This window comes from Periplaneta americana, chromosome 3 (genome assembly GCF_040183065.1).
Source record: "Periplaneta americana isolate PAMFEO1 chromosome 3, P.americana_PAMFEO1_priV1, whole genome shotgun sequence".
Taxonomy (NCBI): Eukaryota; Metazoa; Arthropoda; class Insecta; order Blattodea; family Blattidae; genus Periplaneta; species Periplaneta americana.
In genome coordinates, this window is record NC_091119.1 from 125,098,729 (window position 1) to 125,113,297 (window position 14,569).

General features: G+C 34.3%; 1 protein-coding gene across 1 annotated transcript; it reads left to right on the forward strand.

Moving 5' to 3' along the window:
• The first annotated feature begins 66 nt into the window (after nt 1–66).
• LOC138696504 (E3 ubiquitin-protein ligase UHRF1-like) lies at nt 67–10,841 on the forward strand. Its single transcript, XM_069821550.1, has one exon. The coding sequence runs from the start codon at nt 138–140 to the stop codon at nt 2,595–2,597; it is 2,460 nt and encodes an 819-aa protein (XP_069677651.1). The 5' UTR covers nt 67–137; the 3' UTR covers nt 2,598–10,841.
• The last annotated feature ends 3,728 nt before the right edge of the window (nt 10,842–14,569 follow it).

The window sequence follows — 14,569 nt, forward strand, 5'->3', positions numbered from 1 at the left end:
AATTTGTGGGATATTTCACATTCCTCCTCCGTTGGTAAGCCGCCATTACATTCTCTTCGCGCCAAATCTTTGTATTGTTCGAAGACTTTCAGTGACGGCGTTTTGAGTTTACAGGTTTGTGTGAAATTTGTGGAAAAATGTATGTGAAAGTGCGAACAATTGACGGGAAAACAAATATTACCCTCTCTGTGTCTAAATTAACTAGCGTAGAGGAATTCAGAGGCGTAGTCGAAGAAAAATTGGGTGTGAAGAGAGATAAACAAAGATTCTTCTATCGCGGTAAGCAGCTAGAAGATGGTTATAGGTTATTCGATTATGACATCAGGTTGAATGATGTTATTCAACTGATGATTAAACCTGATGTAGATAATACAACATCGGCGTTAGAAGTCGCAGAACCTAAACCTTCTGGCAGTAAAACCGGAAGGCCTGGTATAAGAAATGTGAGGAAACACCAGTGTTCCAGTAAGTACTACAAAATAGGAGATTTAGTTGATGCAAGAGGTTTGGACGGTGCATGGTTCGAGGGTAAAATCGTAGGTATTGTGTCACGTGAAGAAAAGAATATAACATCTGATACCATTACAGAAGATATCGGTGTTAGTGAAAGACCATCATCCAACCTCAAAGAATGTGAAAGTCTTCCAGTTGATGTTTCAGAATCTAGAACTGGCACTGATATGGAACAGAATAGTAAGATATACACTAATGAGCAAGATAAAGAGAAAATTAGCGCAAACTATAAGAATGAAACTGTAACATCACTGGAAGATGAAGGCCTATTGTATGAAGTATTGTTTGAAGGTTATGAAGAAGATCGTCCATTACAAGTGATTTTAGACAATGTACGCCCTAGAGCGAGATATAAATATAAGTTTGGTGAATTAAACGTTGGAGATATTGTTATGGCGAATTATAATATTGAAAGTCCAGAATCATGGGGACATTGGTATGATATTCTTATCACAAGAATACGTTCGTCAAGAAGGGAAAAAGAAATAACAGCATGTTTATATTCAGGAAGAGATATACTTATAGATGAGTGTAAGATAGCATTTTGTGATAATGTGCTGAAAATTGAGAAAGTAGTGCCTCTTGCATGTAGGTCTGTGGAAGATGACAAGTTGATGGAAACAGCAGTATCTAATTTGCGTCAGGGTCCTATTAATTGTACTGTTTGTCGTGATGATCCTGATGTGAAGTGTAAAGAATGTAACTGTAACGTTTGTGGTGGCAAGAACGATCCCGCTCTTCAGATACTTTGCGATGAGTGTGATAAGGCATTCCACATTAGGTGTCTGGATCCTCCATTGGAATCCATCCCAGAGATAGACGATTGGTATTGCCCTGATTGCAAGAATGACGAAAATGAAATTGTGAAGGCAGGGGAGAAGCTGAAGGAGAGTAAGCGGAAGGAAAAAATGCCGTGTATGAGTACAAAATGTACAAGAGATTGGGGGAAAGGAATGGCTTGTGTAGGACGAACCAAAGAGTGTACTTTAGTGCCTCCCAATCATTATGGCCCTGTTCCTGGAATAGAAGTCGGGACAAATTGGTTGTATAGGGTCCAAGTTTCAGAGTCAGGAGTACATCGACCTCCTGTAGGGGGCATACACGGTCGCGAATCGGACGGGGCATACAGTATTGTACTTAGTGGAGGATATGAAGACGATGTGGACAATGGCGATGAATTCCTTTACACAGGTTCAGGGGGTCGTGATTTATCCGGAAACAAACGAACAGCAGATCAAAGTTGCGATCAGACATTGACACGCCTCAACAAGGCCCTAGCACTAAACTGTAACGCAGAGCTTAATGTTAAAGGTGCCGAAGCGAAAAACTGGAAAGGTGGTAAGCCTGTAAGGGTTGTTAGGAATTATAAACTCTCAAAAGATTCTAAATATGCACCCGACATTGGAAACAGGTATGATGGAATCTACAAAGTTGTGAAATACTATCCAGAAAAAGGAAAATCGGGATTTATCGTTTGGAGGTACCTTCTTCGCCGTGATGATGACAATCCTGCCCCCTGGACTGCCGAAGGGAAGAAGCTTATTAAACTTCATGGCCTGGAAAAGCCTCTGGTGCCAGAGGGCTTTCTCGAAGCTAATGAAAAAAAAATTAAATCTGGGAAGTCCTTAGTAAGTAAACAAGAAACCAAGAAACAAAGCAGTGAACAGAGGAAGAGACCCCGGGATATACTGAAAGACTCAGCAAGCTTGAGCCCCAGCAACAAACGAGTCAAAGTCGTTGAGTTCAAGCTCGACAGTGATTTAAGAACACTGATATCGCAGGAAGAAAACGCCAAACTGTGGGAATCGTGCAACCAGTACTTGAAGCAGGGTAAGCAGAAGTACATAGAGAAAGTTGCAGAAGCTTTCATGTGCATCTGCTGCCAGGAGCTCGTCCACGATCCTGTTACCACCGTTTGCAAACACAACTTGTGTAAAAAGTGCCTGAAACGTTCGTTTGCAGCACAAGTTTTCACGTGCCCTTGCTGTCGACATGTACTTGGGGAAAAGTATAACGTAACCGTGAATCAGACTCTGGCTAATATTCTGTGTAAGCTTTTCCCAGGTTATGGCAGTGGGCGATAATAACTGTGTCTCAAACCCAAGTTCGTATTTGTAAACTGACTTCTCATAACATTCCATTGTATACAAAGTGTTCTCTCTGTGGCCTGACTGACTTACAATTGATAAAATGATGTATAAACTGTCAACTAATTCTTTTTATGAAAAATTAATTCAAGTTACAGAAAATAGTTTGTGTTAATTTCCATATTTTATTTTAATATAATACTTCTAAAACAAATTCCTATAAGTCATAGATTTTCTATCAGATACATAATTCCTATCAAGTACTAGTTTATTTGAATGTGTTTCTTCCAATACTTTTCTCCAATGAGATCATGACAATTTTCATTTTCGTGTCTAAAGTTCATATGACCCAAAAGTTTTGTCACAACTTGGTGAAATGCGAAAGTGACTTGAAGCATATGTGCGATAACGTTTTGTTGTCACAATAATACATTTAGCACAGGTTTTAAAGTAAGGAACAATTAATTGGTACATGTTCTCGGATTTTCAGTTCATATCATGAAAGATTGTTGGTCAGTCAGTAACAGTAATTCACATTTCCAGGGGTATACTCTGTCTTGTCATGAAATTTTTTCTCAAATTTATGTGCTCCTTTATGCCTTGTATTGCACAAATTTCGAGAAATTTTGTCCAAAATTTTAATTTATTTGAGGAAATAGTTTGCTTTATAAGTTTAAAATGAATACTGTTTGTAGACAGATTTTAATCAGTGTCGAGAAATTTTGTCCAAAGTTTTAATTTATTTGAATGAACATAAATAGTTTGTTTTATAAAGTTTAAAGTGAATACTGTTTGTAGACAGTGCTTGGGAAAGACAGACGATGGTGATTTTTTTTCTTCTTCTTCTGTCTAGCCATTGCATTGATGTAATGGACAAATAATAAAACAGATAAACTCAGAAAATTGTAATCGATACATAGAGTCACAGCGAATGTTGATGTAGTGTATGTAGGGTGACAGATCATTGCATATGCCATAGCTCCAAGCTTCTTGTTCTGCCAGCAGGTACACATGTGCAGCTTGGTGTTGATAAGCTTGCGCAAACCAGTTGTAAGGCAGCTGTGATTCAGCGCAGTTTATTTTGTCTGTGTTGTGCAGTGGTTCACTACATTAATATGTAGGCTATACATATGCAAAACACATAAAGAATAAGCAATTGTGTAGCAAAACAAGGGGAAAATTTAGACTTAAATTTCCAGCTCAGTTTCGTTTAGAAACACGGTAATTTAATGGATAAGTTTCACAAAACAGGTTTTGTTATGAATTATGTATCAACAAAAGATGAGTTATGTCAAAGAAAATGCAGCACCTACTGTATGAAAAGAGTACCAAATTCTGTTATTTAATATGTACTACCTAAGTTTTCATCTGGTGAAGCCAATGGTCACATAGGAAAACAGAGACATTAGCTTGGGAGTCTTACCACTGATCTACCAATGCACATTATAAGTCAATGTTCGCTGAAACTTTCTGTATCTAGAAACTGAATGTGGATTACTTATTTACATAAATAAGTGGAAAGAATTGGAGTTTTATTTGCAGAATGTACAGGTTTTTGCATAATGTTCCAGAATCATTGAATGCCCAGCTCATTTACTACTTATGCAACATGTGTATGTTAATTATATAGTAATGAAACATATTTAGAATTTGTCAAAATTAAATATAAGAACTGAAAATGTTAATTAGTAATGCCTTAGAAGAGTTCCAAGTACTTTAGCTGCAGTGATTCCTAAAATCTTAACAGTTTTGGAAACTTAAAATACCAGAAATGGTACTGCACAAATGCCCTGTGGTGGCTGAGTGGTCAGATCTTCATCCTGTCATGAAGGCGATCCAGGTTGGAGTTTTGGTCAGGTTCGGGATGAAAAATTCATAATGACACTTGTAACGTATAATGTTGCAGTTGGGGGTTTTTTCTTGGGGTTCTGCCATTTCTCCATGTGAGACATCTACATCATTCCATCGACGTTTCTCCATTTAGTCATCATTTCATCATATTCCCCAAATGTCGGCTGGTGGTGCATTGAAGGGGCTGGCCTAGGGGTGAGTGGAGTGGCTTGGTCGAAACCCGGGTACACAGCAAGCCTTAGTGTAGTCAGCCGGTGTGGGTTTGGGAATATGCTTAATCCTCATTTCAGTTTGGTTGATAGGCCTTCCCCTCTACTCACTCTCTCAACCATCAGTGAAGGGGAAGATGCTACTGTCTATCTTACTAATGTTCGACTAATTGACTTTCAACCTAGTGAAAAATTATATTATTGAAAATGTTTAGTGATAATCTATATTTCTAAAGTCTATACTAAGCGTGTATATTTCATTTTATTGCTCTTTATATCTACTAGCACATTAAAAAGCTACTGACAGCAGAACATAAATGTTTTCTCCACCGCTAGTTGCTACTCTACGACACATATAACGGGACAATCTGCACTGTCACCCCCCCCCCCCCGACTTTATAATACAAACTAACATTCCTTACTATATATATTACTTGAAAATATTTAAGAATGACACTAAAATATACTCAACCATGTAAACGTCTGTGTCACTGTATTTTATATTCATTTATGTACTTTATTTAAGATTTTATTTTCTTGTGTGTACAACTTGGGAGGTGCAGGTATAAGAGGTAACAGCTACCACCCTGTTACTGACGAACTCAAGGCAAGTAGAAGGGGAAAGAAATGCTTTTGCATCCTCTCAACTAGTATGAAATGTCGTTTAGTTTAAGGGTTAGCACAATAGATCAAGGTCATAGTGCCCTCCTTCCCAAAAATTTCATTCCATGGAAGTGAACAATTAATATTTTTTAACGGTTAAAAAAATCACACGCCAGTCATTTTTTTCTTCAGTCCACAAAGGCTATACATTAGGTTCCCATCACAGGAGTCTCATTTGGCCTTATTATTTCTGACACTGCAGTATTTTATTAGTAAACCCAACACTAAATAGGTTTATTATGTATGAAATGTCGTTTAGTTTAAGGGTTAGCACAATAGATCAAGGTCATAGTGCCCTCCTTCCCAAAAATTTCATTCCATGGAAGTGAACAATTAATATTTTTTAACGGTTAAAAAAATCACACGCCAGTCATTTTTTTCTTCAGTCCACAAAGGCTATACATTAGGTTCCCATCACAGGAGTCTCATTTGGCCTTATTATTTCTGACACTGCAGTATTTTATTAGTAAACCCAACACTAAATAGGTTTATTATTCTCTTTAAACGTAGGTATCTAGAAAATCACATTTCTTTTAATCTTGTTTCAGTTGGGTGCATTTAATAAAAGTCGTTAGGGGAAATATACACCATCATGAATGGCAGTTTCTAGATTGGATCCAATTATTTGTGCATAGGAATTTGTTACAGGCAATGTTGTGTGATGCAGATATTTCCTGTTGCTTTTTTAATGATATGGATGAGGTGAGGTGATTGTGAATTATAAGTGGCAGAGAAGACTTTATTGTGATGCTGTCTTTAACAAAAATTGTGTTCTTTATGAAACAACTAAAAAGTATCCTGTAGAAGTTTTTCTTAAAGTACTGCTAAAGAGCCAGTGCGCTATATTAGAAGGTGTGGAGATTATTACAGTCTTTTGTTTGCTGTTATTTCCACTCCTAACATTTTACTTTCCCACTTCGTTTCATTTTTCTAGATACTACTGGTGAAATAATTAGCATTTGTTTATTTTGATGGTATGTTGGTATTTGTTAAAAATTAAGCCTACAATTTGACATTGCATTGCAAGGTTTTATAGTGAAAGGAATAGATGCGTAAGTGGTCAATTTTCTGAGGCATTTATTTGCCTGTATTGAAGGATTGAGATGTTTTCATTCATATATAAAATGATTGTAATGTGGAGTGAATATTAATTAATTGTATTCTGGTACTGCATTTGTGTAATCTTTGCAGCCTGTTATGTTTATTGATGTATTTGCATATTGGAATGTATAGAATTCAGGTATTTAAGAGTAAGTACTAACATTAGGAACTTCTATGTATATGAAGCATTTCCTTACAAATATTTTTACAGTATTAGCTGCAAGTTACTTCAGATCTAATTAAATATAATATATACAGTAAATATTGTCATTCATATGAATATCATGTGGTTTCAATTTGACAGTAGAGAGAAAGTGTTAAAATAGTTGAATTAAAACTTTCATCTGCGTTTTGTATAAATGCTTCTTGTTGCAATGATAGGCACCAAGTTATTCCAGTCAGTAGAATGACTTGGGTGACTAGCTATTGATTGAAATAGATACTTGATGACCGTCCCAACCAGGGTTTAATAATCGGCCTCCAAATCAATTCTAAATTGAGTGGCTCAGTGCCAGACTTGCCTAGACCACAATTACACTGAAAAGAGATATTCAAGTCTAAATTTGAACGTCATTTTTTAAAATAATCAGATGTCAAATGAAAATTATTTCTCTTTTACCGTAATCTAATATGTATCTAGCCCATGTAAAAAAAGTAAGTTGAGAAATATCATTAACCCAGAAATGTGTTAACTGTAAAACAAATGATAGACAAGTTTAGCCCTAGAACAAATTATATTTCAAGCCCATACGTGTGGCATAGGCAATGTTTAGGTAAGTTTGGCCCTCATAAAAAAAGTTTCAAACCCAAATAAGTCGGATATGCAAGTTAGGTTCAAAAGTATACGACATTACAATCAATGCAGGTCAAAGGTATGATGACCGATTTATTGGACTAATTAACAAAGTACAAACTTTAATTCTTTGGAACACAAAGAAAAATATGGAACTCTTTATTCATTATCCCCTTCGGTTGCTTTCATGTCTGGATTGTTGAAACCTTCTCCTTCCACTTTCAAACTTCGGTAATAATGATGGTAAATTGGAGGGATATATTTGAGTAGTGACATTAAATCTCTCTTCTTCTCTTTTGTGATTGGCCAACCTCTGGGATACAGGAGATTCAATTTCTGAGAAAAGTTTCTTGATGGGCACCCTTGGATCCCTTTCCATGCTCTATCGACTACATCAAAATCTATGCAATCAGACACACTGTTTGTTTTGTAGAAAAGTTTATTGGGTTCATCTTTCCAAAACTGTAACCATCGAATCTTGAGCCATTCCACTTTTTGTTTATTTTTTTATATCTTTCTGTTTGTTATTTCATTTGCTAAAGTATCTCAACTATAGAATAGTTCGCTAGTCATACGATGGACCTGGAATTTTGGATTTCTTTTCTTCACATCAGCTATTACTTTTTCCCACTTTTCAGGAACATATACTTCTTAGTGATAGCGTTTAGACCTCTCGATGACTCCAAAGTCTATGTCACAGATATCAAACTGTGACCAGGAATGAAAAATTTTTTATTGATCACTTCAAGGGTTGAATGGTTTTGCAATGCGTAAGATAAGAAGAGAGCTGTTTTAATATTACAATTCTGCCCTCCACAGCTATCACTATAGAGTGTAAGATGATTGTCTGTGGGAGAAAATTGTTGATATGATTTAGAAGTCATGCCATTCCGAACTCCATAGTCATCTAAAATGACAAAGTAAAATGGTACATGTGGTGACATAAGCTATAAATTTTTAGCCAGACAACAACAATTATTCGTACTTAGTACTAAGCTTGCCTAACCAACCTCATCAAGGGATTCTAATATATTTAATTTCGTAAAATACTACCTTTAATTATGTTTCATACACGTGCAAATGGAGCTAAACTTGCTTACATTATAAAATATTAACTGAATTATTGAAAATATAAACGAAAATATTCACCAAAATAGGGCCTAACCCTCTGCATTTCTTATGGGTTTTGAAAAAATGTAAGAGACAAACTTCCCTAAGCATCACATTATATAAACTTTGCAAAAATACAATTAAAAATAAATCATCCATTAAAATATACTTATTACAAAAATATTGGGTTGATAATCTTTGTCATCATTACTGTTATCTTCAAACATGTTATGAATGGACTCCAGGTCTGACTCTTCATATGCCATATTTGTTTGTTTGTTGCTTAGGCAACTATGTCGCACATCACTGCCATGATAATTTACAGTCACTTGGTGTAGAGGTCAGAGATTTCAAAATTTTGTGGGTTGGGCAAGTCTGGCACTGAGCCACTCAATATTTTATTTAATTCAAGTTTTTTTTAATAAAATGTGTACTATACAGTGAACTTTCAAATTGTTGCCATTCACTTATGTGCTCTCAGTTTAGCAATATAGAGGAAGTGTTGATAATAGCTGAACTTAAACATTTCATTTGTATTTTGTTTATACACGCATGTTAAAATTAAATATAATGGAGGGAACCAAGTTATTTCATTCTGTTGAATGAATGACTGGTTAATTACTGATTGAAACAGCTTGATATTATCATAGCTGGAATTTTTCTCTTGCTGTATCTTCTCTAATGACACTTTTGACTGCCTTACTGCCCGTTAAATAAGTAAAATGGTTTCCAAGAATAAATTAGTTAGGAAATGATGTTGGCACCACCCATCTTCTAGTCATAAAAGCATCGGAACCACTGCCATCGTGATCTAGATCACGATGGCAGTGATCGGAACTTTGATTTCCTACTCTCATGTATCATCATGACTCATATGTGACACATTTTACCTCCCTTCTTCCCATTTGCTTTTTTGTGACATTGATCTGACAGCAAAAGATTGTTCCTTCTACCTTTTATAGGCTATTACATTAACATTTATTTTCCAGTTATTGTTATTCTAAATTTTGTCGATTATTTATTCGTATAAAACTTAATAATATTCTATAGTAGAGATTCTTTATACCCTCTTTATTTTTGTTTTGTTTTGTTTTGTTTTGTAGGATGACTTCTGTTTATTTTAAGAATAGTAATATGAGTGATATTTTGAGACTTATCCAAATCCAGAATTATAACTTTAAGTAGAAATTTGTTAGGTAAATATTGCCTTAGTTTATTATCTTCTTCTAATAACTCATACTGTTATGTTCAGGTCTTTGTCTATTTAATATTTTAGTTGAATCTATTAGGTTGATGCATAAATTCATAGTGGTTTTAATTAAATAGAGAATTAGGTAATTTTAAAGATACGATGGAAAGGTATGATGTCACTACTACCGAAATATAAGTACTTAATTAAAATTATTTTCCCTCTCTCCACCCCTCCCCACCCCTCCAATTTTCGAGAAAATATACGACAGACTTTAACGTGGATACATATTATATCGTCACTAGAAAGTGTAGAAAAAAGTGTTCAGTTTTGTAGAGAATGTAACTTCCATCAGAAGAACCAAAGAATTGTGTGCATTGTGAAAACTAATTGAAAGTTAAAACTCACAAACTATCGTCAAAAAATACTTGGTTTGAAGAGTGTAAATTTTCAATTTCGCAGAACATCGTTCTTATATATTGTTGCCTTCATGACATTTCTTTACTAACAACTTAAGCATAGTTACTGTACGAGTATGTGTTTCTTACAAGACATCGCCAAAGTGTACCCAAGATACGACAAGCAGAAATTAAGTTCAAAAGCTTATACTACCATACTTGAATAGTCAGAGTGAATGTTGAATAAAACAGAATGGTGAGTACTAAATATTATATACACTTAATTTAATTGCATTAACTCTATACTATATAACCAAATCTGTATTATGAAAAAACATGTCGGTATATAACTATTATAACTACCTTCTGACGTCATACCTTTCCATCGTATCTTTAAATTTACCGAGAATTATTTATTTCCCATAAACGAATCAATAATATATTTTCATGAATTATTTATGACTTACTCCCAACATTCTGGCAATTTTTTATTCCACGTCTGAATAAATCTGGTGGTTTGGAGTTGAAATCATCAGCCAATTTTGAAGATTGGCTTCGTTATTAAAGGAGATTTCCTGAAATTGTTGGATAGAGAGCAGAAAATATCAAAATCTGATGAAGCAAGATCAAGATAATTGGGTGAACGTGGAATAACCTCCAGACTGAGCTCTTGTAATGTCAGCAGTATGCAGACAGGCATTACCATGCTGCAAAATTGTTTGATGCAGTCTTCCTTGTTGTTTCTTCTTGAATTGCGGTCTCTTAGCAACTGAGTTGTTGGCCATAAATCTCAGCAATGATTTGTTACATTCCTCAAATGCAGTTCATAATAGATGACACCTTTCTCCCACCAGCTGCACATTAGTTTAACACTAGCAACGGTCTGGGAGAAAAATTATCGGTGTTGTTGACAAGCAAAATGATGACGAGCAAGCAAGAAAGCACAAATTTAATAACACATTGATTTTTTGTTGCTTTTGCTCATAATGCACACTGCCCATACATCCCATTTTTTTAACTTTGCCCATGGAATACAAATGTCGTACAATTATTGATTGGTCATATTTCATCATATTGGCCAACTTCCGATTTGATGGATGTGGATAATCCTGAATTAAAGCACTTAAATGGTCTTCATCAAAGTCTGTCTTCCTGAATGTGGAGAATTATTGTTCTTGTCAAAATGGCCCTATTTGAAACAAGAAAACATATTTGTGCCATACTTTTTCTGATAGCATTCTCCTTGTAAACGGCACAAATGGTGCTATGCTAATGGTCTCCACTGCCTTTATGCGGTAATGTTTGAGCAAAAGGTTGTATTGGAAATTTTTTTTTTCTACTTGAAACTCCATTTTGTTTAGCCCATAATAATTATTAACACAAACGTAGTTTAAAATTAAAAAAGTATTCAGTAATACAATACTATGACATTACAATGACAAATTCCAAATAAATTTCTTATGAAGGACTTATTTTCATAGGAAACAAAAACACTAGGAACTTACGCATCAGTCTTATGTTACATCTTTTAGTGAGTGGTATCGTTTGTATGGTTGGTTGGAAGTGTACATAACAAAAGAGGAGGAAATAGCTGTTTATAACAAATGTTGTAGCATACTGTCATGTAATGTATTTATAACAGGAAATATACATATCCTGTATTTTATTATCGTGTTTTGTGACATACATTGTCATGTACCAACAGTGGATTATAGCCTATATTAAAATTCCTATTTCATTTGTTTGGAAATAATTTGTAGAATGAACTGAATAAAAATAATAAAGTTATTGAAACATTATATTTAAATTCAATTAAAAAAATAACGTAAGATTTAATAAAAATTATTGGAACATTATAGTTAAATTCAGTTGAAAAAAAAACAGTAATGTAACATTTAATAGGAATTTCAATATCTATATTTTTATACTCATCTTTATTTTAATGATAAATATATATGCTCTACATTATAATGTGTTCCATAAATGGGAGCGACTTCAGAATACAACTTCAATAAATCAACCTGCATTGGTGATTGTCATGCTGTGCCGAAATCAAGAAGAAGAAAAACCTGGGGCCATGGTGCATTAATAATAAGCAGGTGCAACAGTTTAAAAATTAGAACCGATGAAAATTGTAATAGCAAAATATTTACAAGAAATAATAATGGAATGTGAAGGATCATGCAAATGATCTCATAGTAATACCTGCTGTATTTTTGGTCCTGGGAAAATATTCCTTTATGAAAACACTTTTCTATAGAATTTATTTTCTTAAAATACACCATATTCCGTTTTTTGTGCAAGGAAACTACTACCAATTGTTTATTTTAGCATTATGACTGCATCGGAACAGCATAGTTACTAGCAATGAGGTTATATTCTGAAATCTAGCTTATAAATATATACAGTATTACTTTGGGTAATTTAGTGTCAGTTATTGCTCATACAGTTTTAAATCTATGGTACTACAAATTGAAGTGATAAGAAATTTCAGTGAAATTGTTTTGATGTCACTTTGTCTTTGGCATTGTAGTTGTTTGACATATTCTGTACTCTCCTGCCCTTTAGATCTGATGAAATCTCGGTTTTTTTTTTTTTTTTTTTTTTTTTTTTTTTGCTAGAAGCAAGTGTGAAACTAATTCTCCATAACTTCCACCAAATTTATATTTGTGGAAGGAAATAACTATGGCATTTAAAAAAAAATTCTTTGCTGCTTACATATTCAGTGTAATATTAATAGCTGAAGTGACTCTCTTGTATTAAAACCACAAGCCAATCATCTTCAGATGGACAGTCTACGTACACAGTTAAGTCAGACTTCAGGCTGACCTTGAAATAACAGAACAAATTAACTCGTTATGTTGCCATTCTAAATATAACTGTGAAGTTTGTTGGCCATATGAGTAGGGTATTGAGTTTCGATGTCAAGCTGGGTTCAAATCTTGGTGCTGAGTTGAATTGAGCATGTGGTAGAATACTCCCATTTCCCCATAGTGCAATTTTGATAACTTCACATGGTGCACTATAAGCTATATCTAAGATGGTAAAGTGATACAAAGCTTTGGAATGCTACTTGTAGGTGGAGACACTTGGATTGGTGATGGCAGTATCACAAATACACTGTCGTGGGACGAAAGATGATGTCTATGTGGTTATTGCATCTTATGTCTGTAAAATAAATCTGTAGCGAGTTCTGAAATGTTGGAAATATTTCCTCAGCAATATTGTTAGGAAATGTAAAAGCTATTTGACAGCTTAACTTTCATCAAATCTCATATTTTCCTAAAATTTACTAAAGCAGAATATAGGAAATGTTAGAAGTTGCACTATTTGTGACGTCGGTGTAAAAAGTTCATACACAACAGAGCTATTACTGCTATTGAGTTAGGAAGTATTGTGACTCAAATTGTATTAAATGTAAATCGTTCTATCAGTGTTGAACTGTGGAAGATTTCTTATTTGCAGTGTCTGGCCTTTTGCCTCTCTGTATAGGTAGAATATTTTTATACTGAAATCACACCACTTCTAACAGCTGATAACTTATTTGTAGGTACATAACTGTTAGCATTTATCTGAATGCAGTTCTACCTGTGTAAATGAATTACATAATTTAATTAATTTAGTTTCCTTCTGTTCACGAGTTAAAACTATAAAAAATATACATCAAATATTCATTATATGAGGTCTCGCCATCCTCATTGAATATTAACACGACTACTATGAAGTAGTCAGTGTGTATTATCACCATTAAATCTAGAAAAATTCGTTCCGGCACCAGGAATTGAACCCGGGACCTCTCATCGCGCAGAGCTGAGAGGTCCCGGGTTCGATTCCCGGTGCCAGAACGAATTTTTCTCGATTTAATGGTGATAATAAAAGATATTATAAAATTTTATTTAAATTACACAGGCAGTTCTCTAGTTGAGGTAATACAGTTATATGGAAAATATTGATGAACTGGTATTTACAGACAAAATCTGCCACAATACTAATTTGTTGTAGATGTTACAGGAAGAACTGGTGTCTTTGAATTAAGAGCTGAACCTACAATTGTTACAAAGTTAAAAAACCAGACTGATCATTATTTATAAATCTCTTTCCAATAATGTGGTACTTTATCAGCAAAACTAAATTAAAATAACTTGGATAGCTTTTGTCTTTAAAGAAGAGGTATTTTCTGACTTACTCCCTTTTGCAGTTATAATTTGTGTACAGTGCTCCAATTATTATGCTTTAGAAGATACAAAAAAGAAGCTGTTAAACTATTGTATGCACAGTATTCTTAATATTTTTCTCAAACATATTTAGCATTGTTAAGGTGGAGTTGATGTACTCTTTGAACTGTTGCAATAAATAGTTTACAATAACTTAGTGTTCTGTATGTATTCCTGTATAAATATTGTGTACTGTTTATAAAGTTCAGAATTTGGCAAAAGATGATATGGTAACATTAAGATATATGGATCATATGCAGAGATTGAGGAAAGTTGGAGAATGCCGGATTTGCAGTGAAGAATCTGCTCTTTGGGCGCAGATAACTATGAATGAATGTATAACTATGAATGAATGTATATAAAGGGAGTTGTCATCTTCATCAGTATCGCAATGCATTAGCATCAAATTCTTCTAGATCTTTTCTTCCCATTACAGTTTAT

Excerpts from the sequence above, each read along its gene's own strand:
- LOC138696504 (XM_069821550.1), top strand. The coding sequence starts at position 138 with ATGTATGTGAAAGTGCGAACAATTGACGGGAAAACAAATATTACCCTC.